We start from the raw sequence: 26,125 nt of genomic DNA on the forward strand, positions 1-26,125 counted from the left end.
ACTAAAAAGTCCTTACAATTCCTAGGATAGTAACAAATTTTGTCGGTAAACATGGTCTTATTGTTTTTCCCACAGTGTAGCCGGTACCTCAAAAACATGGGTTTTGAACGCGTCAACAGCTTCTTGAGACTATAAAAATCGTTGTCAGCGCAGTTTATCCTTGATATGCGGGAACAAAAATACTATTAGGTGCTAAATAAGGGCTGTACGGTGAATGACCCACCAATTCTATGTTGCGAGTGCTTAAAAATCACTGTTCTACGCTGCTTTAACGTCGCCATAGCTACATGCCCGGAGAAAAAAGCGCTCATTTCTTTCGAAGTGCTTCCTGCGTGAACCAATTTGATTCGTTTTTTCTTACTTTGAAAGAGTCATAAAGCTGATTAGCCTTTTCTTCTGGATTCCTGCGCATATACTTAGTACGTGGACAATTTGAAAAGTCAGTGACTTTGTTTCAGTGATGACCTCTTCGTTCGACTCAAATCTCTTACCGCCTAGGAAACAGGAAATAGTCGCTGGGCGGTAAATCTGCCGAGTATGATGGATTGAATAGGAGTTCGTAGCCCAATTATTGGACTTTTTCTATGGTGACTAGCACTTTTTTCTCGGCCAAATGTGGTCGTTTTTACTTCAAATCAATATCAAATCTGCCCATGATCTTGTTGGACGACAGACCCACTTTAGTGCAGTTATTGATTGTTCCTTGGTCTCTGTTGTGTTGTGGTAGATCCGAGTTTCGTCAAGGGTTACGAGACGGTGCAATAACTCGTTCGGATTGCGGGTGAACATCACGAAACACTTCTTTGAAGTTGCGTTTATGGTGGGGCGTAAGCAAGCACCTTATCCAAATATTCATAAAAAATGTGATGTGCCATCTTACGCACTTTCATTCCCCGATCGTCCAATATCATTCCATTGATTTTATCAACAATTTCTGTCGTAAAAACCTTTTTTGGGCGACCTGAACGCTCGGAGTCACTTGTGCTGGTACAACCATAATGGTACTGAGTTCCGTAGTTTAACAACCGTTACTTCAAAAAACCCCGTAAGAGACTTTTACGTTGATGACATGAAGGTTTTGCCTGAGAAGACCCCTAGTAAAATTTTCCGAAGAATAATTTTCGTGAATATGTTAATCCTCCAAATTTGCCTTTTGCGGCGTTTCTTGAAATAAGGGTCAAAACGACTCTTTCAGGCGGGAGCCAATGGGTTAAAATGTTTTACGAAAATATTTCCCATGCAATTTCACTATATATGTATGTCTTAATCTTTAAATTCGCTTAGACATTTATTTTGACCATTTTTTTCGACTTTTCTGAAAACTACTTAGGCGGAGACATGAAAACTTTAGTAGGCCATAAAATAAAAAGATGAGCTAACTTTTGCAAATCCATCGAGTGTTTTGCTACTGGATGGGTATACTTTCAGAAAATGCTAACAAAGTCCGGGCTGGTCTCGGCTATCGCACAGTGCTACCGAATTCGCCTAGCATCCATAGCCTTGATCAGATAAGGCATTTATGACAATGAAATGATCTTGTCCTTCAAAAAACTAACTGTACGAGCATGCTTCTGCCGAACACGGTCTGCTGCTGGTTAAATGTGAAAACAGTTTTCTTTTTGTTGCCATATCGCTTACTTCGCAATTCTTCATTTCCTAGCCGATTTTAAAGACTTTTTTTTTGTTTTTTGAAATTGCATACTTTGATACACTTTATTCGATTTACATATGAGTATTAACGTACAATAATAGTAATGTAGGTATTTATCGCGGTCAAACAGCCTTAAACTAACTAATAAACAAAAAAAAAACATAAACGAGAATTATTTATAACGAATAACGAAGATATTTAATATGAAGAACATGGTGAAGCGCGTGTGTGAATGTGTATGCATGAAATATTGAGACAAATACATATTTTAAAATAGCTTAAACAACAACAAGCCAACGAAATAAGGTGAATATAAAAAGTACTAAAGTGCGCTTAGGTGCAGCTATGAATTCTCAGCGTTCTTTCGCTTAGAAACTCCAGAGCTTTCAACAGAGAGAGAGAGAGAGTATGTAGCTGGAGTTAAAATTCGAAGTGCGCGTATATGTGAGTGCGTGTGTATGTGCAAACTACTACTACTACTACAGCGAAAACATTTCCAACTTTGATTTGCTGAAATGCATTGAGTAGAAGAATTTCATTTGCCACTGTGCGAGAACGCGCCAATCCCGATAAAGCGTAGGATGCGCGCTTCAACTTCAACTTCAAAGCAGTGAAGCTGTGATTAAAGTGCAGATGAAAGCGCCGATATATAGCGCTAGTGTGGAAAGGGCGCTTGCATGCTTGTGCGTTGTTTGTTTGTTTCTTTGTTGGCTTGTCGACTTGCAGAGGGCTACTAGCTAGTTGTGTTGTCAATCATTTATGGGGCGATGGCAGCGGCAAGAGGTCGGCAACGGTAATATTTCACATTTTCGCATATACTTTTCTATGTATGTATATGTGAACTGACTAAGTGTGTGTGCGGGTGTGTGTTTTTTTCCAGTTGTTGCTGTTGTTGATGTCACATTTCGTCTTTTATCGCCGCTTAGCCGTGTAAGTAAGAAAGCGGTCCAGGACCTAATGGATGACCAAGCGCCGGTAGACCGTGCAATGCTGGTATTGCTGGTATAGCCTTAGCTATGACTGGAGCAGCCAATAACGGTGCAGGGGCGAGTACTTTGGCAATTGGAGCGACCGCCTTAACAGCAATTGGTTCACGTTTAACGATTGCATTAAATCCGTGCACTGGATCGGCGGTGTATTCGACAATGCGACGCGTGCCATCCGGTTCAATCAGCGAGTAAGCGCCTTGCACAACATCGCCGCTGCGCACTTCCTGTTGACTCTTCACATCGCCGGTTGAGCTATCCTAAAGTGAGAAATGCGGAATATGTATAAACAATAATCGAACACCTGCTTCGTAGACGCGGCGCGTGGTGCGCGCAATGATTTGTACACACACAAAATACTCACGTGAACATCATAGCTGAAGCTATACTGTGGATTGGGATCGTATGGCTCTGGGACGGCCACTTTTGCGACGGCAAGTGGCGCAGCAATCTTGGTGATGGCAGGCAGCACAGGCGCGGCAATTTTCGTCAGGGCTGGTAGCGCAGGTAATGCGGGTAATCCGGGCAATCCGGGCAGGCCGTGTAATCCTGCGATGCCTGCTAAACCTGGGTATCCGGGCCCGGGCAGGACTGCAACGGCGGTGGCGGCGGCCACCAAAGCGCTGAGAAGAATCAACTGTAAAAAAGAAATGCGTGTGCGTCAGTATAAAATCCACGTTTATAGGCAGGAGTTGTGTGTGCGGTTTAATCCTTTCAACGCACACACACACACGCGCTAGCACTGAGAAAAAGTCACACAGCCACACTTGCCTTTTGTACCATGACTGCTTGACTGTTGCGTTTGACAAATGAAATTACTCTGTGGTTCTTTGCAAGATCAACAATTGCTTTATATAGGCGCGGCAAGCAAGCAATTTTTGCAGCCACTTCGCAGAAAATGTGTGTGCATTGAAATTTACGCCCGCTTGTACCTACTTGCCTATTTGGCTGATGCAAGCGCGGCAAGCCAACTTAACAAAAATTGTTTATATAAAATACATACGTAAATACATATAGTTATTTATGCAAAAAAAAAATAAAATCAGCAGCAGCACCAACAACAAAGACACAAAGGCGTATTAGACGCGTTCAAACAAAAAAAAAGAAAATAAAAATCTACGAACGAAATTAAAATAATTCATTTTTCGTCGTTGTTGTGGCGGCGGCTGCCACTGCCGCTGCTTCTACTGCGCCAGCAGCGCGCTCATGCAAACTTGCGGAATGGTGCTGAACGCGGAGGCGGCGGCATTCGTGATTTAGGCTTAGGTTAGGCGCATAGGCCTATAACAAAATGGTGCTGCGGCAGTGAATGCAATATCAAAACAACAACAATGCAAAATAAGAACAGCAAATGGCAAGAGCACGCATGCCGCCTTGGAATAAACCGCATATACAAACGCACACGCCCATCTAGATCTACTGGTAACTGGTGCAACAGCGGCAGCAGCAGCAGCAGCAGCGTGCCTGTGCCCCACAGGCGTCGCCCAAGTACACACGCTGGGTACTCTACATACAGACATATATTTATAAGCCATATAACAGATACAAATGCATACGCACGCGCGCATGCGCATACAATATCATTTTTCTGCCTAGCTAGCAGGCGTGCGGTGCGGCGCTATGCAGCGGCAATCATCTGATGGTGGCAGGGTAATTTTTTTCATCACGCTTTAGGCTGGTCAACGTGTGCCACGTAATCCGCAATATAGGCACATTAAAGCTATGCATATCGAAGAACGCGCGTGTCTTACAAGGCGGCGCGTAGTAGTGGACACTAACTTAGCTAATGAAAAATAAAAATAGAGTACTGCAAAGTCGAATGCATGTACTCGCATGTAGTTGTAGATATACATATATGTACCTTGTCGGCGACGGCGGCGGCTCCTTTTCTTGTCACCGTTTGCGCGCCGCATTCATTGGCTGCACCCCTGAATGCTGGCAGCTTCCGCCTTAAAAGCTTGCCGTTAATTGACAAGTTTAGCTTAGTCTTTCGTTTCGGTTTCGCTTTAATTCAAAAGTAAAGTCCCTAAAATCACGAACAGACTTTAGGAAACTAACAGCTGTCAGCTACATATGTAACATGCAATTAGTGGTGGGCGATCCCGCATGCAGGTCATAGCTGGAATGTTGAGAATTTGCCCATTACTAAGTAGTTGATCGCAGGAATGTTTTCTGTAAATCTTTTTTTTTATGTATACAATTTTTTGCGGTGTTCACTTGCGCTCTCAGAAATCTTCTTTACTAGTGCACGCGCATGGCATTAAAACGCAAGAATTGAATTTATGTTTTTAAACAGGTGGCAACCCTCGCCAAAAGTATTTTCAAACCGAAATCTTCTTAAATTTCTTTCGACTGAAATTATGATAAATATGTATTTCTAATACATAACTCAAATTAATTTAAATACCCCAAAAATATTCCAAATGTTGAAACTAAAGATTTTTAAACACTCTTTTCGTTTCACACCCGTATTCTAATACTTCATATAACTTAGGTTTAATTTAAATAAAATCGATTTTTTAAATAGGTGGCAACCGTCTTAAAAATATTTTCAGACTAAAGCCCTCTTAAACCTCTTTCGCTTAGCACGTAAATTGCGATACATATTTTAGTTACCTAATAGTCCTAATTTAGGTTGAAATCGATTTTTTATACAGGTGGCAACCATATCAAAATACCTCAGAAATTTTCTAAATGTTGAAACTAACTATTTCTTCACATTCCTTCGCTTCACACCCATAATTTGATATTTCGTTCAACTTGGGTATAATTTAAATAAATTCGACTTTTCAAACAGGTGGCAACCGTCTTAAAAATATTTTTAGACTAAATCCTTATTGTAATACACATTTAAATTACCTAATAGCCCTAATTCATGTTGAAATCGATTTTTTATACAGGTGGCAAGCCTCTTCAAACACTTCCTAAATAGTGTAAGGGTTGAAACTAGAGATTTCGTAACACTTTCTCTCGAAATCCACGTATATATTAATATTTCATACAGAGACCAAAAACAACTATTATCTGAAATTTCAATTTCGAAAACGTTTTCCGAATTTTGAAATTTAATAAACAGTTATTAGATGAGAAATATTTTTTTTTATCTTGCCGATAAGAGTTATGACCCAAGGTGTATTTTTGACGTTGTTTGATAACAGTTATTGCCCAGAATCTATTTTTTACATTACTTGATAACAGTTATTATCCAACATTTATTTTTTACATTGTCTGTTAAACGTTGTAAGATAAGAACATTGACGAAAACGGAGATGGAGAAGAAGATAAAGATGATCAAAATAAAAGAGGAGGAGTGAAATAAGTGTTAACTGACAACATAAAAATAAGCGTTATCAAGCAACGTAAAAAGTAAACGTTAGGTTATAACTCTTATTGGCGACGGAAAACATATTTCTCCTGCATAACAGTTATCACGCAACGTAAAAAGTAAACGTTAGGTTATGACTTATCGGCGAAATAAAAAGAATTTCTCATTTAATAGTTGTTATGGAACAACGTTTTTCAATAAAACTTATAACTGTTATGTCTCTGATTTCATATAACTTAGGTATAGCTGAACTAAATTGGACTTTTCAAACTGGTGGCAACCCTATTTAAAATATTTTGAAACTGAAACCTTCTTAAACCTTTTTCGCCTAAAACACTTTCTTCACTATTTCAAATACATACTTAATGGCCTTAATTTAAGTTGAATTTGGCTTTTTAAACAGGTGGAAACCTTCCTAAAAAAAGTTCAGAAATAAAGACTCTTCGGTAACAATGAATTCCACGGCAAGCGAGGTTCGAGGAGGTGCCAAATCCTTAAAGTCCTTCGAGAATTTAACGCGAGTTAACTTTCCTTCATCAGTCAACTTTAAATCGATTGAGTTAACTCTCCTTTGAGGTGGATTTTCTTGTAGAAGAATTTATTCCTGATACTACAGTTGGACTTTAAGATCTTTTTGTTTGCCAACCGACAAAAAGTCTTGGCATAAATTATGTTTTAACCGCCATCCAAAACGATGAATTGCGCCTTACCTTGTACCACTATTGTTATTCGCTTAATTGAGGCTGCTGTCACGCGTGCCACTATTTCTGTTTTCTTTTCTTTTTGTCTGCCTTGGGGCCCTTCTTTGCTTTAATTTGTTTACACAAGCGCGTGTGCGTAAATGCCAAATTTACTTTCAATTAACCGGTTCAATATATCGTACACAATTTTCCAAACAATTTGTTGAATACTCACTTTTTATCTGCTCGTTGGTGTTGTTGCAATATTAAAGTACGGCAAGCTGTTTTGTTATGCATTTTTCAGTTGTTGCAAGCGATTACACCGTTGTCAACATTATTTCGATTTATTGCTAGCTGACTACGCGATGCATTTTGCGTTATTTATTTACATATGTATATGTATGTATGTTCTTCTCTTTTTGCCTTAACAGGTACTTTATGACTTATATGGCTATTTTATGTAGATATTTGTGACAATTTTCATGGCATGCCACTTGTGCGAATGCAATTAGATTCCAATTGACAGTTTAACAACGGCACCTACCATAAATCGCCGCACTGAATTTGCATTTGAATTCGGTATTGCAGAATTTTGTGAAATACGAAGAATTTCGATGAGACTTTGTTTTTTACAATTTGTTGGGTACAACGATAATTTTATTTTTGCATCTTGAATGTTGGTGAATTGCGTCAGTGAAATACGATTCGAGGAGAATTGATCGAGTTTCTTAAAAATTAATAAGCTACAAATTTTTTCTTAATACAAAAGCACCGAAAAACTTCTTAGATTTCTTAAGTCCTTAACCGCAGTTTATTTAAATAATAAGGCTAAATATTTACTTTTGCAATCTGAATCAAGCTGATATATAGTATATCGTTCAGTAGTAAAGTAGATGAATAGAACCCCTTACTAGCCGTTCTAGCTTCTTAACTATTTAATATAGACTTTTCTAGAAAATTTTACCAGAAATGACCCCATACAACAATAATTGGTCTGTATGTGGCTTTATACAGCCTGTGAAATATGTACATATGTATGTATGTTGTTGGCCGAGTTCAACAAAGCACGACAGGCGTTTTTTTTCTGTGCCAACGGATGGATTAGGAGTTGTTACATTTTTCCGGAAGAACGTGTTTTTGGTCGAAAATGGTGGCACACTTATCTTGGATAATGCATTATCTTCAGTTTTGTATAAAGAACAAGATTCCATCGAGAAATTGTATTTAAATGGAAGCTTAAAAAATATATGTATAAGTAGATACTAAAAACAATGTCAGCTAATACGTTTACTCTCGCACGCCTTAATTTAAAAGTCATATTATTAAAAAATAATTAAATATTGGCATGAAATATTTTTCTACAGTATTCTTGACGAATATATATATATTAATTTCTTTATATATTGTAAAATTCGAATTTTTGTTTCGCAAATTATCCTCATTTTATAATCAATGTAATTTTTTTCATTTGGTGGCATACTACTTTTATTACTCTCTCTAGATGGGTTCTCTTTGGCAAAATATATTTGGTAAAATATAATATATAATATATTTTGGTAAAATATAATATTAAAGTTTTGAAGTAACTTAAACTTCTAAAATTACAAAAATCGGTAAATATCAAAAATTACAAAATAGCTGCGATATATCGACTGCTGAGTGGAAGATCGACCTGTCTCGGCAGCCAGTTCGAAAACGCTCTATCTCAAAAAACTTCAAAAATGTCCTATAGCATCACATTTTCAATACATTTTGAAGTAAGATAGGGCGTTTTTGAACCGAATTATGAGATAGGGTGTTTTTCAATAAAATTCTGAAATAGGGCGTTCTTGAAAAGTTTTTTGAGCTAGGGTGTTTTCGAAATGGCTGCCGAGATAGGTCGATCTTCCACTCAGCAGTCGATATATTCTGCATGTTGTCATTTTTTTTTTTGTTTAATTTGGTGACACATCCTTGAAACTTCACAGGAACGTTGTAAATGATGCTAACATTCATTGCCTCTAACTTGAACATTCTATTTGAAAACTTCCCAAAGTTATTTAACAAAAAAAAAACATTATGGTTACTTCGAGTGACAATGAAAAAATTAGTAATTTCGTCTAATAGAATAAACCATTTGGCGAAGGGGCAGTGGCCCCTGTGCCGCCACTGGAACGAAATGATCCATTTGTAGTTTTTGCGCCATTCGTCCTAACCCCGTTATTGCGACGAAACGAGCGACAATTATTTTGTCCAAGGTTCTGCACCACCATACTATAGCGGATTCTTATTTTGAAAAATCCGTGTTGCGAAATCTAAATATTAGTTTTGTGACCCTCGTACATGCAGTTTTTTGGGAGCTCTCTCGATTACTCGCGCTGCGACCAAAATTGGTCCATTGTGCTAAACCCTTACTGTAGTCACATTGGAGGATGCCGTGCTTCAAATTTTGAATGGAGAAGATAGGCGTTCCCAAAGGTGCATCAGCCTGCGATTCATGATACGAGGACGGTCACAACGAATATGCTCTGAGGTTTCCTCCACCAGCCCACAAAACCTGCAGTCCGTCTCTACAGAAAGCCCCATTTTGTTCAAATGATAACTTAACTTGCAGTGCCCTGTCAAGTAGCCTGTAAGAGTTCTAAGAGCCTGCCGGCTAAGTTCAAGCAGCCTTCTTGGAAAGAGCCATGAATTTATTTGATTGTTCATTCCCTTTGACTTTCGCCACCAGTGAGTAGCAATCTGAGATTCTCCCCAACTCCTAAGTAGTTCTGCGTATATTTTAGATATGTTCAGTGTATCTTTTAAATGTGCCGCTGAAAGACTCGGCACCATACATGCGCATTTGGGCTCCGCGTTTTGCGAGACAGTCAACGCTTTCCTTGGTTATGGGCTGCTAGGCGAATTTTACAATTGTCCACAAGCGTTAATGTCGTAATGAGTTTATGGCCTTTAGTGCTGCCTAACTATCCGACATAATATTTCAATAGTGTTATTGAGCTTTGTTCCGCGATTTGTTTGTTAGGAAAAATGAAAAAAAAAACAACATAATATATATTCTGGAGAGTTTCGAAGAAAATTCTAATTTGAAAGTCGTGGCTGTCAGCCGCTGTCGGTACCATAAATATATATATATATATATTATATATATATATATATATTATATATATATTATATATATATATATATATTATATATATATATATATTATATATTAAATTCGTCTTGAATTAATTCTTATTTGATTTGTGAACTTGGCTGTCAACTTATTCACATATCACAAAATGAAAATAAATGTTTTTGTTTTCGAGCTGAAAGACTAATGAAAGGAAACATAATCATAATAATTTTTATGAGAAAAAAATAAAAGATAATTACACTTATCTAAATAAAAGCAGAAAAAAAGAATTAGCGATGCAACCAGTTTTTGTCAACAGACCTTTGGCAAATAATATTTGATAGTTACATAATTCTTACCTAATTAAAGGTTATTTTTTAACGCGCAAATAGTCGATTCTCTTTATAGCCAGACGTTGAACATTTCCGCTGGAAATACCTATTGAAGGATTTTACTCTTTGACTTTAAATTACAAAAGAAGAGGGACGTAGGGGGCCAGTTTTAACGTAACATCTCCACAGGCAAAAAATGTTGGCTCTAATTTGTCATTTTGTTTGCTAGATGACGTTTTGCGAAAGCGAATGCGAATGTTAAAATTAATGCGGAAGTTCCGCAGTTGCGAAAGCGAATGCGAATATTCGCAACAACCGTGGTACATACTTCTGATATGCCCTTCAATTAATTTTATTTCTTAAAAATTATATTTGCATAAGCTTTTAAAATGTTGTCAGTATTTGACCTTTGGTTAAGACTATCAAATATGTGTAAAATTAAGAGTTTTGAGTTTAATCTGTCAATTTCTTGTTGGGACTTTTTGAGCTTTATAAAAAAATTCAGAGCATTCAGGTTTTCTATTGAGATTAATATGATTTCGCAATGTTTTTTAAAATCAGCCAGCCAGCTATATAAGTATGTATTGCATTTGTAACTAAGAATTTTTTCTTCAATATAAATATTAAAAAAAAAACTCTATTCAAACTTTTTCAATAAAACCACAAATTTAAAAGTGACCTCTTATGGCCCATCGGTCGTCAAGGGTTAAAGTTTTTTTTTTTGCAAAAATGTTGGAAATCGAATTCCAATCAATAAAAAAAATTAAAAATTGTTAAATAATCTGCTTGTTTGGCCATAATTAATTTTGGCCACAAAAATGGGTAGACTTTTCTGGAATCATGGTGTAAGCACGCCTGCCTCAGTCTCCCGTTGTCCATCTTCGATCCATCGGTATACCATACTTGGGACCCTTTGTCTATCAAAGATATTATGGCTTCACAGCAATCCCTTTTAGAAATTCCAAGCTTGTAGCGTTTGTCAAAGGAGAAATTAATGTATGAGTTACTTTTATTTGGATATCGTTTTTTTATTGGCTGTCCAGCAAAATCAAATACCAAAGGGACTCTCTCTCAGTACTATTTAGGCGGCTTAAAAAAAAACTCGTGCTTTGGTATTCTATAACTTGATGCAATCCTATTGAAATATTTAAACAACCAATCAATTACACATTCTAATCATGCGCTATAGTAGTATGTAAGGGCTTGGCAAACACACATAACATATCATATCAAAAAAATATTCATTATTCCGCAATACGATTTCTGCGTAGTTTATGACACTTTTCAATTGCAAATGATTTACGCATTTCGTATGACAGTTGCAATGTTTGCAATAATGCAAAAACAAAAAAAAAACCAAATCCAAAAATCTAATAGCTTACTGGCACAATGCGTGCGACATTCATTTGGCTGAAATTTAAGGCCGTTCCACTGGGCGTATACGCAATTGACACATGCGTTCCGAAAATACCGCTACACAGTGAAAATAAGCCAAAACATACAAAAACATTTGTTCGATTACGATCTCAAAAGTGTTGTTGAGTGATTTATTACTACAAAAATAACAAATAAAATTAAACAAAAATTAGCTTAAATTCGCATACGTACTTACATACGCACATTTGTAAATACGCAGGGAATATGTGTGATGAGGTGTTTGCTGCTACTACTTAAGTACTAGAGTGTACAAAATGTGCGTATATATGTATGTAAGAAATAGATGTTTATGTTATTCATCTAATAAATTCGTAATATTAGCTACAAAACAACAAAGCAAATGTTAACTAAATTGGCTTTTTTTAACAATAAAAACAACAAGAACACAATAGCCTATCAGCTAAGCCTTTGCAGGCTGCTTGACTAGGTTGCTACATAAGTACATATGTATGTACATAGTTGATTAGTGACGATAAATTAATAGCACCGCACTTAGGCTTCTACATGCAATTGCAAATTCCTTTTCACTGCTTAACCCTGAATGAAGCGTGCTGGTAGCGGCGCTGGAGCCACAGGCACCACTGGTCTGGGTACTGGGCCACGTTGGACGACAGCATTGAAACCATTGATGGGATCAGCAGTGTAGAATACGGTGCGTAGCGAGCCATCAGCATCCAAGACGGAGTAGGAACCCTTCACCACATCGCCATCGCGCACCTCCTGTTGGCTCTTGCTGTCGCCGGTGAGCGCATCCTGCACATTGTAGGCGAAAGCATATTGGGGATGTGGGTCAATCTCTGTATTGATTGGCACAACCGGTGCAGGGGCGGCGAGCGCGAGGGGCGCAGGAGCGGCGCGCAACAGAGCGCAGTGGCCGACAGCAACGAGTGCCAGGCAGACGACGATTGTGTACTGGAAGAGGAAAAAAATAAATTACAAGTTGAAGAAGGAGAACGAGTTTCTTCGAACAGGAATAAAGCAGGACTCTAGCGCACTGGAAATTTTAATGCACAAAATTGATATGTGCGTTGATTAATCCAATCGCCCTATGTTTAGTCCATCCACCGCTTATCCTATCCTCTGTGATATTGTACCTACCTTGAGGAAAGCCATTTTACTGCTTGATTTGCTGTTGATTTGCGCACAAAGTGTTATGTTTCACTGCTTGTACTTAGTGTTTGCGAACTTTCGTTGGAATGATGTTATCAGGCCAAGCTGTCAAGCTTTTAAACAAAATACGCCACCCACACAACAGCGGCTAATTCGGTAATTCATTTTGAAACAAATTTGGATAAAGTGAATTGTGAAATGATTGCCAGCCAGAAAAGTATGCGACGCTCGAATGACATAATATATAGCCCGCTAGCCCTCTTTTTGCCAAACGTCAGCAATTATGGGTCGTAAATGTTGCAATAATTACTTTGGCGCATGCGCGACATTCGCATTCGCTGCAGAGAACGTGCCAATTGTTTGGCCACTGGCCTTACCCATTTCAACAATGGCTTACCGTAGCAAAAACTGATCGATTTTCTACCATAACCGGGTATAACAATTTTACGTATGCGCTGTGTGGATGAGTAATTTCGAGTTAGCGCCCACTGCCCACAGCTATGAATACTTGTGCGTATGTATGTTTGCATTTATGTATGTCTTTCATTGCCTGCAAGCAGCTCACATCGCCTGCGGCTTACTGGTTCCATAAGTCACACATTAATCATCAAATCAAAATATTTGCTACCTTCGCTCGGCTGTTGTGGAAATAATTTATGCATACTCAATTATGATTGGTTGGTCTACGCACCCAGAAAGTATCGGAAAACGCTAGGCGAATCGATTAATTATTTTATAAGCAAAAATAATTGTGCTGCAGTTGCGTATAAAAACGTTTAATGCCTTTGTAGGTATTTGAGTACTCAGTTGCTTCACACTAGGGCGGTCATTTTTTTTTGTTTTACTTAAAAATAAATTTAACCATCAAAACCAACTAAGCTCAGCCGCAGGCCCCAGATAGCCATTAAGATAATAAATCTCTCGACCCTTTGGCGAGGTCTTTAAAGAAGGGCTCTCCTAGAAAACTGTAGTGCATTCGTGGCTGGCGGTTGTTCACCAAATTCTGGTTCTTACACTCAGAAAAAATATTGCTTGATGCTAGGAAAAAAGTATAATTTTCTAAGGAAATATTACCTTGAAATGGCTCCAATGACATGGCTCAGTTTAAGGAAAACACAATTCCTTAGTTTTTAGGAAAAATTTACTTGCCATTTCATCCCTTGTGAAAGAAATAAGTGTGTAATTTTGCTCGTGGCTCTGGCGTGCTAGTCGAGAGAGGCAAGGTTCGAGTCCCAGAGCAGAAATTTTTATTTTTTATATTTTTTTTTTTTGTAATTTTTAAAATTGTATTAAAAAAACATACCTAATTTGTTTTTTTTATGGTATTTGAGTATTTAGGTTTTTCCATATTTGAAATAAATTTGAAAATTTTTAATATTCATATATTTAAATTTAAATAATTGACTTACCTTGCTCTAACCTCCAACCGGACTCGAACCTGCGATCTCAGAACCAGAAGCACTAGGCTTCACGCGACGCCACAGCCGACACTTGCCAGGAAAGCAATTAACTTTGTCTTAACACCACTGACAAAATTCAAAATTATTTAAGGAAATATTACTTACATATATTGAGGAAATTATTACTTAAATTGAGTAAATTTACTTCCTTAAATTAATGACGCCCTAATTTTAGCATGAACCTGAATTAAGGAAACACTTCTCAAATTGAGTAAATTTTTCGTAATATTAAGGAAAAAACTGTAACTCTAAAATATAGTATATGGGCGTTTTCAGCGGATAGTCTACCACGAAAAAAAATTGTAACTTATTTATAGGCCAATTTGGCTGCTTTTTGTAATATACCTATACTGATTATGTAAGCAGAAACATTTTTACGGAAAATAGTCTCGCTAGGTGGCGCCAGGGTCAATATAAATACATACAGTATTGGACATATCTATAGCACCCCCATTTCAAAGCGATATTGTTTGCCACTTATTTTTAATTATTTATTTTTAAAAATTTTCATTTAAAATACAGTTCATTCTCTAATAAAACTCATATAAACCCAAGCTTTAAACTTTTTAAAAGGCAGAAGAAAAATTGCAACAAATTTTCACCTAAATTTGAAACTTTTTTTTCAGAATTTTTTTGAGTACACAGTTTTATAGCGCATTCAATTTTAGACTGTAGATGTGCACGTTTCAAGTCGCTAAAGTCGGTGATTTTTTAGAATCCTTTTGTCTCATTTGTTTCCATAATAAACACATTTTTATATGGCTGAAACCCGCAACACCTTCGGCGAAACAAAATCTAAAAAATAGATGGTAACTTTTGGCTACTTGAAACTTGCACATTATTATACTAAAATTGAATGGGCTTAAAAACTTCATATTCTAGCGCTTCTGAGAAAAAAGTTATCTATACAACCTACTCCAATGGCGGCTAATTTTTGTTTACTCGCTCCTCAGTATTTTGCTGCCAGGATAGATTTCTGACTAGGATCCCGCCAAAATACCCGGCTCTGTCAGTAGCCGGGCATTAGGCACTTTATATCTCGGAGTGATCAAGACGAGCTCCGTCTTTTGCGGGAATGAATTTTAAGTACCCCTTCATAAGAACAAACAGAGTTTTCGACAGCTGTGATCTAACACTGAGTGCCACAACGTCAGTATGGACGATAAACTGACAGACTCTCCTTTCCCGCTCATCCAGGACAATCGAGAGAAATGTTGAGAGAACGCCGCTGCGGAGTACCTATACTCACTCTACTCTGAACGGTGCCACTACCCCACTCCGCTACGACAGTCCTATGGCGAAGAATGCGGGACCACGATGTTTTTGTGCTTAAAACATTCCACTTTTGGACCGCAAGGTAAAACTATATGGCGTCAAGGTGGACTGATTTTGCGACGATACCATTCGACGTTAACTTTAAAAGCCTTCAACGGTTTGAAGCCTTTGAATGGTTGGAAATATTTAAAAGAACTAGCAGCTCTACATATTTTAAAACAAAGGAAGAAGAAAGTATTTTTATACCCGAGCGCACTTGTGCACAAGGGTATATTAATTTTGTTCACATAACGGTTGTTTGTAACAGCCAAAACGAATCGAGATAGATATAGACAAATGTATACATAAATGATCAGAATGAAAAAAAAAAAATCGATTAAGCCATGTCTGTCTGTCCGTCCGTCTGTCCGTCTGTCCGTCTGTCCGTCCGTCCGTGTACACGATAACTCGAGCAAAAATTGAGATATCTCAACGAAATTTGGTATGTAGGTTTCTGTTAATCCAAGGTAGGTTGGTATTGAAAATGGGCGAAATCGGACAATAACCACGCCCACTTCCCATATAACGGTAATTTCCAGAAATACGAAAACTGCGATATTTTAGTAACTACTGAAGATAATTCACTCAAAATTGATATTTACAATAATTTTTAGACGAAAAATAAGAATATTTTATTTTATAATTTACATGTGTATATCTTGGTAACCGCTGCACCAATTTCTTCCAAACTTGGCGCAGTTGTTGGCCTTCGCACAACATACCAAATGGCCGAAAATTTTTAAAATCGCTCAATAACCACGCCCACCTCCCATATAACGGTAATTTAGAGAAATACATAATCTTCGATAAATCAGTAAATATTGAAGCTAATTTATTCAAAATTGATGCTTGCAACAATTCTTTACCAAGAAATACGTTTATGGTAAGATTTTGGAAAATGGGCGTGGCACCGCCCACTTATGATCACATATAAGTATATCGGTAACCGTTCTACCAATTTGTACCAAACTCGGTGTGGTTATTGTGCTTGCCACATATAAGCAAAACGTTGAAAATTATTGAAATCGGACTAAAATAACGGCCGCTTCTCATATAACTGTAAATTTCAGAAATGCTTGAAACTTCAATATTTCGAAATTGAAGGACGCTAATTTACTCAAAATTGATACACCCCGGCTTACCATCTAGCGGAAGGTTTCGGAAAGGTGAAAAAACATATATTTAATACTTGCCTGGTATTTAATGTTCGGCTCCGCCCGAACTTAGACTTTCTTACTTGTTTGATTTTTAGGACAGCTACTTCTGATTTTTTTTATTAGAAATATCTGCATATCCAAAGCAGACATTGGCAACAAATTTTGGAAAACACATCACCCTAATGCACCACACATGCTATTACGCATGCAAAAGTGCGCACAAAAATTTTCAAAAAATATTTCCATTGATTAAATAATAAGTAAATGTTATTTTCCCAAAGTCTTGACCCCTAAATCAAATAAACAGCAGCAAATCAAATATTTTATTCACCAATTTGGCTGCGCGCCGAAAGAAAAATTCGGTGTACGTACATGCTTATCTACATACAGTCAGTCAATAAAGTTTAGGTACAGCGAATTTTTTACAACACGGGCAGCTATTTTTTAAATATTTTATTTTTCGCAAATTTTTTATAAAAATATGGTTAATTCTACAACAAAAACCCCAACAAGAAAAGTTTCAAACCTTGTGCAAAATTAAAGAAAATTTGCAAAATTTCATTCAAATATTGCACTTTTTATTTACGCTCTCTAGAAAAAATTTGAGTATGCAGTTTTTTAGCCCATTCAATTTTAGTATAATAAAGTGCAAGTATGAGGAAGCTAGGACTTACCATTGATTTTTGGGAAATTTTTTTGTTGGAGGTGTCGCACATTTTTTCCATATAAAAAAATTATCAAACATTATTTTATATGGAGAAAATGAGCGACACCTTCGACAAAAAAAATTCCTAAAAATCAATGGTAAGTCCTAGCCACCACAAACTTGCACTTTGTTATACTAAAATTGAATGGGCTAAAAAACTGCATACCCAACTTCTTTCTAGAGAGCGTAATTAAAAAGGGCAATATTTGAATGAAATTTTGCGGAATTTTCTTTAATTTGCACAAGGTTCGGAACCCTGATTTTTGGGTTTTTTGTTGTAGAATTGACCATATTTTTATAAAAAATTATCGAAAAATAAAATATTTAAAAAATAGTTGCCCGTATTGTAAAAAATTCGCTGTACCTAAACTTTATTGACTGACTGTATGTATGTAGATATGTATTATGTTCATATGCGAAAAAATATATAGGAGCTACATGTGTACTGTAAGTCACATTAAATAAATGTAATCTCAAGCGTTGGCTTGTAAAATCAACACAATTAAATCGATAGTGATTTAAGCGCTTGTCAGTCTATCAATTTTCAACGTTGCCTCAGAGTACATAATGTACATACATATACATATGTACATATGGATCGTTGTCAACAACAGGTGGTCAAGCGGTAGGCCACATATTGGTGGCAACGTGTGTGAGAAACATTGCACTTTTTAAGATTTTTTTATAAGCTTCAAAATGCACTTCACATACCCTCGAACATATTCCATGATATGAATACATACATATGTACGCAGCTACATATGCATGTATGTTTTTCTCATGCACTTCTACAAATCCGCCCAATCGTTACGCAGACACCTTGCTGACAGTTGATCTGACGGTAAGGCAATTTTATTTGCAGTTCACAAATTCGTTCACAGTTTGGGTCAAAACAGCAATAATTTATTTGCTGATTTTACCATACATATTCATAAATATTGGTTTTTTTTTCATTAATCGTTTATGAATCAAGAAGTTTTTTCTTGTCGCACAGTGGGCCAGTATATTGCCTTGTTGCTCTGCGAGGTTTCAGTAAGGCCAGCTTCGCCTTAAATGTATGATTTACCTACGATCCTGGTAGAATATGTTCAGTTATCCACAAAATAATATGAATGCGATATTTTGACCATTTTTGGCTATTTGTCTTTTGTTTATTTAATGTTTATTTTTTATTTTTTTTTTATAAAAGTCTAGCTAGCAACAGACACCATATAAATTCAGATTTCAAACCTTGTATAAAAATTATAAAAATTCGCAAATTTCAAACTTTTTAATCAAAGTTTAATGATTTTTGGTGTGCTTTTCGATTTACCTATGACCCTGGTAAAATTAGTATATACAGTGACTCAAACAAATGACCACGTGTTTTTTTTGGAGATTCGTAGTTTGTTTCGAGTTAAATTTTTTTGTTAACTTTCTTTAAAAATACCGTCCAAGCATACATATAAATCACAGTTTCAAGCTTTATAAAACATTTAAGAAAAAATTATCATCAAAATTTCAACTTTTCAATCTGAATTTTTATAAAAGTTTTGGGTGTGCATTGCCCATGCGTACCCAAAGATGTTCTAAAGATTCAGAGTAAAAAGCTGAAAATTTGTTAAATTTTCCTAAATTTTGTATGAAGTTTGAAACTGTGATTTATGTGGTTTTGTTTAAAGCTTGGATGGTATTATTATAGAAAAAAAAATAGCTCGAAAAAAACTACGAATATTCAAAAAAAAATCAAAACGTGGTCATTTGTTTGAGTCACTGTATATACTAATTCTACCAGGGTCATAGGTAAATCGAAAAGCTCACCAAAAATCAGTAATCTTTGCTAAGGAAGTACCTCGATTCGAAGAAATTCAAAAAAAAAAAATCCGAGGCATATGAAAAAACACCTTATAGCGTTTGGTTTTCTCGAAACAATAGGCCGTATGAAGAAAACTAAGCAATTGCCTTTTCTTAAAATTCCAGACTTTTTCTCAGTTTATTCAAATAAATTTAATAAAAGGTCTGAAATTTTAAGATAAAGCAATTGCTTAGTTGTATTCATTGTGCCCTGCGCGAGAGCTGCAAAATTTTCGTGTTTTTCCTTTGCATCTTCGCCCTTTCTTTAAAATTTTACACTCTGATAATGTTGCCATATGAGAAGATGACATTTTTTTTTTTTAAGAAAAGAAAACGCCAAAAATGTAACAAAGATCCCGGAATATTAAAAAAAATTGATAAATACCTGGTAGCTAATAGCTTCGAAAATAATCCAAAAAGCCTAATTGGATCCCAAGGAAAAACCGAGGGGTCATCAATAAATACAAATAAAGTGTTAATAGATGTTGGCAATTTCGAAAAGTTCCTAAAAAGTTTCAAGATGCCAAAAATTCCTATAAATGTCAATAGGACCCAGAAAAACTAAAGAAAAACATTAAAAAATTCCTTAATATACCGAACTAAATTAAAAATTTTCCGAAAAAAAATCTAAAAATATAAAAAAACTAAGGATATCGAAAATTGCAAACAACATCACTTAGTAAATATCTTTAACAATTAATTCTGAATAATCCTAAAAAGTCAAAAGGATGGGGTTATATGGCCGTCCCCGGATCGGAAAACCAGTAACTAAATCGGTTACGCTGTGATAGATGAAATGTACGTTTCTAGTGTTCTAAACGTACTTGCGTTTAGACGATCAAATATCGACTCTTGTCGCAAACAAGATATGCACCCGCTTCTAAACAGAAAAAAAATGGGCGAAATGCTGAAAGCGATTGTCAGCAAACCGCACATTACGCATCGCCGTCGAAGAAATGCTTAGTTGATTCCCCAGCGAGATCGAATAAATAACTGGTACGACGAAAAAAAATGGCGCCTGCAGGGGCTGAAGAAGAAATCGGAACATATTTTCCGTAATAAAAGAGAAATGCGAAGAGCTTGAGATGTTGGCTGTCAAGAAAAACACTCATACATTTTATCAGAATGTTAAGCAACTTACGCATGGTTAAAGACCAGAACAAACACGGTGATCGAATGACACTGAAAGTACATAGTAAATAGAATAAGCCCGAGCACCAGTCGGTGGCGATGGAACCGATATCCCACCGCCCGACTATGACTAGGTTCGAGTACCAATGAAGAACCACAAAGCTGCTAAATGTAGCAGACTTTCAGCGAAGCTATAAATGTACGGCGGCGCATAGTTCATGAAGTTTTTCTATCCACTCTTATGCAGAATATGGTGTGCCGAACGCATGCCTGCCGACTGGATTTAAGTGAACGAGCTGATTGGGACCCATTGTTCAGCATACACCAAATCTTGGAATAGAGCCGCTAGAGGAGGTGCGACATACACCACGTCTTTGAAAGCCGTTTCGACAGAACGAAAGGGAGTGACCTATTTACCGCGATGTCTGAATCTGTTGTCCCCGCGAGTCTAATACAACCGATTTGACACCGTTGTTTTGCAAAACCACTAGTTCCGTCAGAATGGCTTCTGAGAGCCTTTACGCGTTGGCGATGGTGACTTCCACAGACGATTGAACGATGAGCCTTAAAAAGATATCGACACAATGCTGGCAATTAAAATACTGTTTCTCCGCTGGCTTGGGCATTTCTTTCGAATAAACACAAACGCTTCAGCCCTGAAAATGTTAAACTCGGAACCCACTTGTGGTAGTAGAGGAAGGGGATCTGAGTGTCAAATACATACCAGATGGGCAAGTACTTGGCTTCAGTTGGCACAGAAGAGAAGCGACTGGCTTGGTTTTGTTGGACTCGGCCTAAATTGTTCATTCGGTTACAGTACCCAAGAGAAAGAAGAATGCATCTGTATGCTCTAAAAAAAAAACAAAGTATATGCATAACAAAACAAATCATTTGCACAAAATCTCGATATTTTTCACTGTGCTTAAAACTGCCTAAGGTCCGGCTTCTCCTTCACACATCACACATGTACATACATACATACATACATACGTACTCATAAATTGTTTAATAAACAACTGTTCGGACAACAGACGTCATGCCACGCCTTTTCTACAACTTATGGTCCCATAGCACTAGCAATTGCAATTCTACTAATAGGCCCAATTGCTGACTTGTACAATTAATGATCACCACGTTGACCTAGTGAGCCTAGACTGTAGTAGCAGCACCGACGGTAATGTAAAATATGTACATATTTATGTATGTACTGGCCGAAAGCACCACACACAAGCTGCATACATAGTAAATTAACAACCGCCTCAACTACAACAGTAGCCATCAACAACAGCAGAAAGACATCAATCGAGGCAGTCAGCAACAACCAACCGAAATTCAGTGAAATAAAGCTAAACGAAAAAAGCAGCGTGCGAGGCCACTCGTTTGGGGCCTTTTATGGGTGGCTGCAAAACTGCGAAATAGTCAAACAAATGAACGAATATAAAATGCCTGGAATTGAGTGTTTTTGTACTGAATTCTTTATTTCAGTAAGTGCACAAGCTAATACACGAGACTGGTAAGCTGTGACTGCCGCTTAGCCTTTTTGACATACCTACGAACATACATACATGCATGCCTCTATAAATATGTAGCACACGCACACACGTGTACAATTGTGTGTTTGTATGCGCACAGGCAAAGCGGGGAAATCACTGCCATTTTGCTCTATTTACATATAAAATATATATTTAAAAAAAAATCAAATAAAAACAATTAAAATATTTAATAATGCTAAAGAGAAGTGATTAGATGTACAACAGTTGAGATGAATGAGAATGATTCTTAGTTAAATGGGTGAAAAGTATGCACCGATGGCCGGCGGCAATTCTATGCCAGCCGCAAATACTGGTTCACACAAGTAATGTCCACGTTTTGTTTTTATTTTTTATTTGTTTTGTTTTGGATTATTTATTTGGTCGACAGAAGCAGCCGTTAGTCGAACAAGCGCAGCCAGGCGCGCGCGCTCGTGCGCACACCTTGATGAGTAACGCGCCATGTCACGTCACGATGCGTGCGTATGTATATATGTACGCGGCGCGCGGCAATACAGCGAGGATGAGCACGGGAGACGCGCGCTTAAGAATGTGTTTTTCTTGCTTTTTTTGTGTTTAGTATTAAATAAAATTGATGCTAAGTAGTGTTACTTTACAAATGTTGACTGTTTTGATTGATATGTGTTGACTTTGTTGTTTTCCGCATGCAGACGAGCACTCTGCTAAGTTACTTTAAGTACGCATAAGTTAACAAGTAATTTGTTTAGTTAAATAATATTTATGTTCGTTTGTTCGGTTCAGAGTTCATTGGTCCATAAAACGGCAGCACGATCAACAGCACGAAATATTGCACTTGCGCTGTCTCGGCAAAAAATGCAAAGTAGTGGTCTTCGCAAACTTCTCCACCACGAGCGCCACACACACACACACACAACTTAAGGGTGGCCGTAGTGTAGAGCTGGTGCCGCGTATGCCACCTTGGCTATAGCAGGCGCGGCATAGGCGACCTTAGCAATAGCTGGCACGGCCGCCACAGCAACTGCTGGTTTGGCTACCACCACCGGTGCATGGCCGCCTTGCTTCTCGACCACAGCATTGAAACCGTTAATCTTGTCCGCTGTGTAGGTGACCTTACGTATGGAGCCATCGGGTTCGGCCAGCGAATAACTGCCGTGTACGACGCCATCGACCAGCGACTCTTCGGCCGATTTGGAATCGCCAGTGTGATGATCTGTCACGCCATACGAGAAGCTATACTGCGGATTCGGATCATATGGCTCCGGTTCGATTACTTTGGCGACAGCAACAGCCGGCGCTGCCTTGATGATGGCAGGTGCGGGCGCCAAGGCTATGGCGTGCGCGGGCGCAGGCGCGTGTATCACCTGGTGACTGATTGCTGGTGCGGCTGCAAGGATCTTGGGTGCGGCGTAAGAGATGGCTGGTGCAGCGTATGAAATGGGTGCGGAGATTGCGTACCCGCCGCCGTGGCCATAGGCGTCGATGGGCGAGGCAACGGCTAGCGACAGGCCGAAGCAGAGGACCAACGCCACCTGCAAAGGAAAGGCAAAGAATGCGTGAGTTAGTTTGTGCGCGAGGATCGCCGCTGGTTGTACGTTTTTTTGTTTTTTGTTCATCTTGCTGTGGCAGGTGCAACCGCTTATCTTATATTACCTTAGTGATCATTTTACAGCTCTGTGTGCTTGTTACGATGCGCGCTTAGAAAAATACGATTTTGGTTTGAGATAAATTCGCCAAGAAGCCTGCACTTTTATAATCGAATGTGAAGAATTCCTAAAGTCGCTGGCCTATGCAGTGATCGCAGATGGAGTTGCAGCAACGCCAGCTGCTGCTGCGTGTTTTTACGATCATCTGATGTTGGTGTGCGCGACGCGACATATACCATCATCAATGAGCGGCAGCAGCAACAACATAATATCACATCAACAACAAAAACAGTAATATGTAGCGCAAATAAGAGCGACGGACAGCTGTAAAAAGTGTAGCAGCATCAGCAAGCAACATGTTTTTTGGTTAGACTCTAGATTTCTTTCAATGTGATTGGCATCGCAGCCGTCGCAGCTAATTGGTTACCATTGCAGTACATTTCAACGCATGCGCTGTGCGTGCAATCCACACTTGCCGCTGCCCATTACAATCATCTAGTTTAAAGGCAAACAGCAGGCCACAAATTTATGGTCAGAATTTGGATTTCATCATAGAGATTTGTGTGCACTCACTGCGTTTCGTTTTCTCAATGAAGGCGCCAGCATTGCATTTGGTGCGCGTTCGTAGCGCGCTAAAGCAGGACGTTCAGCAGTCCATATGGAAGCGCGCACGCATGCGCGGAGGCAACAGGCAGCAGTTTGCCAAGCGCGTGAACATCTATCTATCTACTTGTTTCATAGTCGAATTGTACTTGCCGCATATTTGAAAAATCACACTAGTAAATCGATTGCAATGAGAATTTAACTGCCGCCTCGACAAACATGAAATGTTAGTAAAACGTTAATTTTTGTTTGCATTTTTTAATGGTTTTTATTTGACATAATAAAAATGGTTCATTTTTCATAATGCGCGCATTTGTTCGGCGCTTTTTTAGTACACACTTGAAGTGCGGCTGGCTTCGATCGCCAACATACCCAGTAAGTGGTTCAGTGTAAGCACAGACCACGCAGGAAATTGAATTTAGTTTGAGGCTTTTTCATTCTTGAAATTGGTGACCTGTTTGGGCGCCATACAAACCTTTGCGCTCTCGTGATTTTTACCTGAATTTCTCAAAAAGTGTATGGCTTGAAAGAAGTGAAATTTGTTGAATACTTCCCTGCGAGTGTACCGCTATAGCTAAAATGCGTCATCGTTTCTTCCAGACTTACGTATTCTATTCGGTTAGGTTTCAATCGGCGAGCATTACTAATATCAGGCGCTTTATGGAAAAATAGGAGAGAGTCAAGAAAAGGGCTTTCTCAATTGCATATGTATTTTGTTAAAAATTCCCTGCAAAAACTAAAAAAAAATGTAATTGAAAAAAGAAAAAAATTTGGGTATTCTCTGAGTCTTGCAAATTCCTTGCATGGTGCAGGGATTGCACGGTTTGCAAAGCTTTCCCATACGAAAACCAGTTTTACCGTGCAATCTGTGCACCGCGCAAAGGCTTTGCCAGACTCAGAGAATACCCCTATTATAAAATAAGTTTCTTAAAATTTAATGACATTAAAAAATTTTCCTTTTCAAAACAATAAAATCTAAAAATTTTCAGATATTTAAATTTAAAAAAGGCTCCTTACAGTTAATGATATAAGAAATACATATAATATTTTGAATAATTTCTCAAAAGTAAAAAATTAAATTTAATTAAAACAAAGAAAAAATATAAACGTTTGTAAAAATCTTGTGAAATTAAAAAAAAAATTTATTTTTCTCTTTAAAACAATAAAATCTTAAAATTAAAAGAAAATTAAATAAAAAAAAAATTTATTAATAAAGATGAAAAATATGTTTCTAAGCATTAAATATAAAAATATAATACATATATATAAAATAAAAATAAAAAATAAAATAAATGTAAAACAAAGGAAAAATTGAGATACACAAGTTTCTAAAATTTTTATGAAATTTAGATAAAATATTTTTTAACAATAAAATCTAAAGTTAAAAAAATTTAATTAAAAACGATATAAAATATATTCTTAAAAATTAAATAAAATTAAAAAAAAATAGTTCTCATTTTGAATTATGTAATATAAAATAGAAATTAAAAAAAGTTAAACATAGAAAAAAATCACATGTTTCTCAAAATTTAATGAAGTTTAAAAAATTGTTTTCTTTTTAAAACAATAAGAATTAAAATTAAAAAATAAATTATGTTAAAAATAATTAATTAAAAAAATAAAATAAAACACCCGCTGTCCTAGGACTCGAATCCCAGATCTCTGTAATGGCACGCCAGTGCTTTGCTCACTCGGTCATTGCGCAAAATGATAGCTTTCTGTCAAAAGAGCTTTTCACTATGAAAGTTGGCAACGGAGATTTTCTTTGCAAAACTTTCGTGCTAGAATAAACAACATCTTTCAAACTATCTTAGCCAGAATTGCCCTGTTAGTTAGTTAAATATGTATATAAAATCATTGGCAACATTTTTGCAATCATAGTATTTCCTACTAGGCATTTCGCTATACTAACTAGTTTATGTGGTTAGTTGTTTACTAGACTTGTTTTCCGCTGTTCGTATTGAACTTAAAAATACTTTGTTACCGTTAAGCAATTGCACATGTGCTGGTATGCACTATATCAATTGACAAGTAAGTAAGTACCTACGAATATTTATTTACTTGTATGTTTTTGAATTACTCTGCAGCCGTGTTAACCATGTGCGCACAAAACGTTCAAATGCGCGCTCTACCCGCAGTTGGTTGTCCC

The 26,125-nt window shown here is 37.2% G+C and overlaps 4 protein-coding genes across 4 annotated transcripts in view; all 4 read right to left on the reverse strand.

Moving 5' to 3' along the window:
• Positions 1-26,125, reverse strand: part of LOC118747186 (neurobeachin-like protein 2) — a 172,223-nt gene that overhangs the window by 76,776 nt on the left and 69,322 nt on the right. The gene's annotated exons all lie outside the window — the stretch shown is intronic.
• On the reverse strand, positions 2,488-3,420 carry LOC118746709 (larval cuticle protein A2B-like). The gene is made up of 3 exons (XM_036480598.1): positions 3,409-3,420; positions 3,002-3,274; positions 2,488-2,897 (listed from the first exon to the last, which is right to left on the reverse strand). Exons 1-3 carry the CDS (start codon positions 3,418-3,420, stop codon positions 2,574-2,576), a joined length of 609 nt encoding a protein of 202 aa, XP_036336491.1. The 3' UTR covers positions 2,488-2,573.
• LOC118746711 (larval cuticle protein A2B) lies at positions 12,040-12,621 on the reverse strand. Its single transcript, XM_036480600.1, has 2 exons — positions 12,607-12,621; positions 12,040-12,420 (listed from the first exon to the last, which is right to left on the reverse strand). Exons 1-2 carry the CDS (start codon positions 12,619-12,621, stop codon positions 12,040-12,042), a joined length of 396 nt encoding a protein of 131 aa, XP_036336493.1.
• LOC118747082 (larval cuticle protein A2B) lies at positions 22,645-23,392 on the reverse strand. The gene is made up of 2 exons (XM_036481073.1): positions 23,381-23,392; positions 22,645-23,259 (listed from the first exon to the last, which is right to left on the reverse strand). The coding sequence occupies exons 1-2, from the start codon at positions 23,390-23,392 to the stop codon at positions 22,645-22,647; spliced, it is 627 nt and encodes a 208-aa protein (XP_036336966.1).

Source organism: Rhagoletis pomonella, unplaced genomic scaffold, assembly GCF_013731165.1.
Source record: "Rhagoletis pomonella isolate Grant_MI unplaced genomic scaffold, Rhpom_1.0 Rhpom_scaffold_00011, whole genome shotgun sequence".
NCBI classification, from domain to species: Eukaryota; Metazoa; Arthropoda; class Insecta; order Diptera; family Tephritidae; genus Rhagoletis; species Rhagoletis pomonella.

Excerpts from the sequence above, each read along its gene's own strand:
- LOC118746709 (XM_036480598.1), bottom strand. Across the intron at positions 2,898-3,001 it reads GCTTCAGCTATGATGTTCAC|GATAGCTCAACCGGCGATGT; the intron begins GTGAGTATTTTG and ends TTCTCACTTTAG.